Genomic DNA, 5,890 nt, shown 5'->3' on the forward strand with positions numbered 1-5,890 from the left:
GGTAAAGGTTTACAGCCTCGGCAACCCATAGGGCAGTCCTGCTCTGCCGTAGTGTTGCTGTGAGTCCCCAACAACTTGGTGGCAGTGTTCTTGCCGGGGGTACAGGTGTGATTGGACTTGCCCGGCTACCAGTTCATGAAGCCACCTCAATGTGGAGAGATTCTCTTGGCCTGCCCAGGGGCACGGCGGCTCAGCTGTGCCTGGACCCCCGAGGCAGGGGCTCTCTCACAGGGCTCTGATGTTGTCCGCAGCTCTCCTCTCTACGTGGGGCGTGGACGTGGAGCACACGGCCCAGCTGGGCGGCATCCGCTACGCCAGCAGCTTGCAGCAGCCGGGCTCAGACTATCACCGCACGCTGACGCCCACCCTGAAGACGTTGGTGAGCGGGGCGGGGAGGGTGCTCCTGGGAGCAGGGGAGGTGCTGTGGATTCAATTGGGTGCCCCTCAAGAACAGGTTGGAAGCAGAACTCCTACTCCTATGGAGACAAGCGCATTTGGAAATAGGGTTCTCTTTGGTATGTTTGCGAGGCTGGGTGGGGCGGGTCCTATACCTGGCCACTTTGCGAAACCGTTAAAAATAAATAAATAAAGCAACCCCAAACTCGCTGCTGTCAGCGGGTTCTGACTCACAGCCACCCTCTGCAACAGAGTCTCCATGCTCCAGAGAGTTTCCCAAACTGCAAAGCAGAAGCCGACGGCCTCATCTTTCTCTTGCAGAGCAGCTGGTGGGTTTGAACCACTGACCTTCCAGCCAGTCCCCAGGGCTCCTTCCCAGAAAGGGTGCAGCCCAGGAAACCCTCTGAGACAGCTCTTCCCTGTCATGCAACAATGACAGGTTTGCCAGCGGCAGAGCCGTCTCAGGATGCCTGCTGGGGTCAGAGACGGTGTGCTGTCTCTTAAGGGCGCGCTGGCATGCCGTGCGTGGCTAACGGGTTCGGCTGCTTCCCTAGCAGCAGTTCTAATCCACCGGCCGCTCTGCAGGAGAAAGATGAGGCTGTCTGCTCCTGGCAAGAGGATGTACAGGGAACCCCCTGGGGGGCGGTTCTATTCTGTCAGGGGGTCGCTGTGAGTCAGAATCTACTCCAACGGGAACGCGCAAGCTACAATTATTTTAATATTAATGAAATGTGGGTGTAGGGAGACAATGGGCCGCGTAAGATGCGAAATCATAATAATAATATATAATTGATGAAGGATTCACAAGGGTGGGAGGATAGGGGAGGGAGGGAAGAAAAAGAGGAGTTTGTACCAGGGGCTCAAGTAGAAAATGCTTTGGAAATAAAGATGGCAACCTACGTACAAATATGCTTTGGAGACAATGGAGGTATGGAATTGTATAAGAGCTGTAAAAGCCCCCAATAAAATGATTTAAAAAATAACACCAAACAACTATTAATGAAATCTTCCTCAATGGAAAGTTGTGATATGAGGGAATATTTAAATAAAGGATGGAAGCACCCAAGAAAACCCATTGATGTCAAGTTGCCTCCTAGTCCCAGAGGACTGGGAGGACAGAGCTCTGGCCCTGTGGGTCTCTGCGGCTGTTGCTCTTTCCCAGAGCGGACAGCCTCGTCTTTCCCGAGGTTCACCCGTCGGCCTTCTGAGGAGCAGCCAAGTGTCTCACCGCGGCACCACCGGGGCTCCTGACTAAAGAGCACAGTGCCGTAAAGCCAACACCAGGCAGGATGGACATCCTGATGCATGAAGCTGTCCATGGATGAACCTTGAAAACATAATAGACACCAGCCACAGAAAGAGCCACCGTAGAGTCTGATCCCCCTGACAGGAAGTACCTGATCCTAGTGACAGGAAACGCCTGACCACATGTCACAGGAAGGGGAATATGTACAATAGGCATAAGTGCGACAGGAAGGGGAGGGACTAGGGGTGTACACGTAACAGGAAGGGGAGGGACTAGGAGTACACATGTGTCAAGAAGGGCGGACCCTAGACTCTATATGGCAGCCTAACCTTGGTCACCCTTGAGTGGGCTTGGCCTCCCTGGGCTCTCCTTCTGGGAAGCAATCCACTGTCCTTATTAGAAGGGAGTGGGCCCTACTTAGGGTGGGACAGACTATACAGTCTGTTTGCTCTAGATGGCTGATAACCCTCAGGGGGATTAACCTCTAAGCAGTTTGCACTGACCTCCAAGTGTACAGTCGTTACCATGTGTAGGGAGCAGCGTCTTAGGTTTGGCATATATTTGGGGGAGACAACTTGGGGAGAAATCTTTCTGTATTCCACAATTCCCCCTTTTGTTTCATATATTAAATTCAAAAGAGACACAGGGGCTCCATGGTTATTTTCCATACATTGAAAGCTTTCAAGGCAAATTTAAAGACAATATTAATGTAGCCAAGCCAAAAATTCAGGTTTACAGCAAACATTTTGAATCCAAGCACGGGGGATAAAGTCCCCCTATGCCCGTCTACTGTTGGGGGAAGGTATGAGGGGGGCTGGATGCTGTGGGCGGGAAGAGAAAGAGCAAATAGGAATGTCTGCTTCTACAGGGAGAGGGAATCAACCATATGCTCACTTAAAGGCAGCACAGCTTTAAGGGGAGAAACTGTGGAAATTGATAGCGCAGGAAAATGTACTTGGACTATATCTCTAACTTACCGGAGAGGTGGCTTTCCTACTGTGGAATACTAGCTTTCCAGGTTCCCTCGGTACCAGTCAGGGAGTGAGTCTCAGTCAGTTTCCCACAGCCTAACATGGACCCACTGTGCCACCTGGTCTGCTTATCCTGCACTGACACCTTGTGATCCACTGACGGCTGGTGATCCACTGACAGCTGGTGATCCACTGACAGCTGGTGATCCACTGACACCTGGTGGTCCACTTACAGCTGGTTATCACTGACAGCTGGTGATCCACTTACAGCTGGTGATCCACTGACAGTTGGTTAACTTTGTAAATGTATTTTCTGCCCCCAAACAAAGAAGGGGGGCAATTTTCTTTTTCTTTTAAATCATTTTATTGGGTTCTTACAGCTCTCATCACCATCCATCCATCCATCCACTGTGTCAAACACATGTGTACATTTGTTACCATTACCATTTTCCAAACATGTTCTTTCTACTTGAGCCCTTGGTATCAGCTCATTCCCCACCTCCCCCTCCCTCCCTCATGAACCTTTGACAATTTATGTATTTTTTTCATGTCTTACACTGACTGCTGTCTCCCTTCACCCATTTTTGTTTTCCATTCCCCTGGGCGGGGGTTATAGTTAGATCATTGTGATCGGGTCCCCCTTTCTCCCCCACCTTCTCCTTACCCTCCTGGTATTGCTGCTCTCGGAAGGGAGGCAGTTTTCTGTTGAAGCCCCTGCCCCCTTCTCCAGCCGCCCCCTCCCCCATGAAAGGACAGAGCTGCCCAGCGGGGACCAGGTGGCGCTGTTGTCTCATTGCAGTTTTTAAGTAGCTTCCGGAAGACCCAGCTGGAGGCCAGCTGCGTGAGCTGCACGGTGCTAGGTTACAGGTGAGCGGGGCCTCTGGTGGGTGGGGTGGGGGCGCCATGGGCTATATGCCCCGGAGATTCCAGAAGGTTCCAGCTGAGAGCAGCCCCCCTCAAGGGCCTCCTCGCCTCCTGCAGGGATGGGAACGGCAGTGTCCTGGTGCATTTCCAGCTGCACTTCCTGCTGGAACACTTCCTGGGGACGCTGAGCCTGGGCCCCGAGGAGCACCTTCTGCAGCAGGGTCTGCGCGCCAGGCTTGGGGACCGCGGCATCCCCCTGGGCCCCTATGGCACTCTTGTGTCAGCCGAGCTTAAGGGTGAGTGGGGAACCGAGACTAACCCCCCACCATCACCCAGAATGGAGGATCCAGGCGGGCAGGGGCGTGGGGTCAGACTCTCATTTCTCCACCTTGACCTTGCTCTTCAAGACACAAAGGTTGGTCCTCTCCCCACCACCCCTGAACCCGGCTTGAGGCCTTAGTCACCCCGACACCTGCTTCTAGAATTTTCTGTGAGGATGGAAATGTCCCCTGCCTGTGCTGTCCACCCGGGTGGCCACCAGCTCTGCGTGGGCCATGGGGCACTTGTCGAGTGGCCCAAGCGGCTGAGGAGCTGGAGGATCTCTGTGTTGTTGCTTTGTTTTGGTCGTGTAGTTAGTTAGTTAGTTAGCTAGTATCCGTTTCACCGGCCCGTCTCCCACGTATCATACAGTTCACGAGTTCAGGCCCATGATCACCACGGTCAGCTTGAGCGCTTACCTTTCGACCTTGCCCTCAGTGTCACTCAGGTCATTATGAGTTTTTCTTTCTGATCGCGGCCACAATAAATGAAGAAACAACTCACCACAGAACAGCCTCCGCCTCTAAACTTCTGAGCGTCCGGTTCAGCGCCTCTGGGGTCACGTTGCACGTTGTGCGGCCTTGATCGGCGGCCTCTTCCGTAGCCACCCACCTCCGCTAACGGACACTCGGTGGCCCCTCGGCAAAACCTCCTCCTCATCCCCCGTGGTCACCGTGGTCAACCTCGGTGTTGGTGTTGTTGAGTTTTTGTTAGCAGTCGTTTTCTTGATTTAAAAGTCACATCTCATACACTTCCACGGTTATGTCGCCTTTTTAAAAAAATAGTTATATGGGCATCGTCGTGATCTGTTCTGGTGCCCTCCCTGCGCCCACCCCCTTCCCGGCTTCCTTTGACCTCCCGTTAAGGATGTGAGTGGGGTCCACATGTCCACGTGGCCCTCGCAGGGGTCCACGAAGCTCTGTGCTCTGTTCTGACAACCTCAGGCAGCCTTTGTTCCCAAAAGAACTCTGGCTGGGACTTCTCCTCTCTTCCTTTCCCTGCAGGAAGCCAGGTGGGGCCGCTCACCCAGAGGGACTTAAAATCAGGTAAGCACTTCTCTGCCCTCTGCTCGGCCCTGTCCGCCCCCACGAACCTCCCCCTGGGAGAGGCCTTCAAGTGGACAAAGGAAATCCCTGCACCAGAACAAACCCCGGCCTCCACCCAGGGCACCCCACGTGTGCGAGAGGGTGTGTTCGCCCAGGTAGAGCAGAGAAACAAATCCATAGACACTCACAGGTGTATAAGAAAGAGCAGTTGCATATTGAGAAAACATCCCAGCCCAGTCCAGATCAAGTCCATAAGCCCGATATTAGCCCCTATGTCCGATACCAGTCGATAAAGTCCTCTTCAGACTCACGCAACACATGCAATGGCGCCAAATGCAGGAAGATCACAGGCCAGCGGGTGGGAAGTCTTGTGGATCCAGTGGCGGTGGAAGCATCCCAGTGGAGAATTAATCCGCAAAGGAGCATCCTCGTTCTTCAACACTCTAAAGGAGGGCTTGTGCAACTGATTCACCCAATGCAGCGTGTCTTTTGATCTCTTGGCCGCTGCTTCCATGAGCATGATTGTGGGTCTAAGCAGGACAGAATCCTTGACGACTTCAACCTTCTCTCCGTCCATCACCATGTTACCTATGCGTCTGACTAGGAGGGTTCGGGTCTTCCTCACACGGGGTCCTGGTCCAGAGCAAGGGCTCCCATCCTTGATCTGCATCCTCAAGAGCCTCATGTCCACATACCTTAGACTTGTCAGCCACGGGAGGTCAGGAGGACAGCACCGACCCAAGGACACAGTCCAGAGGGTTGGCAGAGAAGGAGGGGTGGGAACAGAAAAAGACAGGGAGGCCGTGGGACAAGGGCCTGCCACCCATGACCCGAAGCAAGCTGCGACGAGCACACTGTTGAGCGGAGACGGTCTTTGTCCCCTGGAAGCCTGCACCCAGTCCACCATCAAGACAGGTTTAAAGAAAGCAAACATTATTCTTGGTGGAAAGGTGGCGGAGGCCTGTCCTTTCAAACAGAAGGGAAAGAGAAAAGGGGAAGGGGTCTTAGTCACCCGGGCCCCCATCAAGCTGATGTCCGGAAGCCTTCAC

General features: G+C 53.5%; 1 protein-coding gene across 1 annotated transcript in view; it reads left to right on the forward strand.

The window, feature by feature from the left end:
• TMPRSS9 (transmembrane serine protease 9) overlaps window positions 1-5,890 on the forward strand; it is a 76,876-nt gene that overhangs the window by 42,714 nt on the left and 28,272 nt on the right. The window contains exons 3-6 of the mRNA XM_045300045.1: window positions 252-379; window positions 3,413-3,480; window positions 3,595-3,773; window positions 4,800-4,841. Coding sequence (XP_045155980.1) covers window positions 252-379; window positions 3,413-3,480; window positions 3,595-3,773; window positions 4,800-4,841 — 417 coding nt within the window. The remainder of the gene's footprint in view (window positions 1-251; window positions 380-3,412; window positions 3,481-3,594; window positions 3,774-4,799; window positions 4,842-5,890) is intronic.

Source organism: Echinops telfairi, unplaced genomic scaffold (assembly GCF_000313985.2).
Source record: "Echinops telfairi isolate 266 unplaced genomic scaffold, ASM31398v2 ScPeMD7_7459;HRSCAF=8497, whole genome shotgun sequence".
Classification (NCBI taxonomy): domain Eukaryota; kingdom Metazoa; phylum Chordata; class Mammalia; order Afrosoricida; family Tenrecidae; genus Echinops; species Echinops telfairi.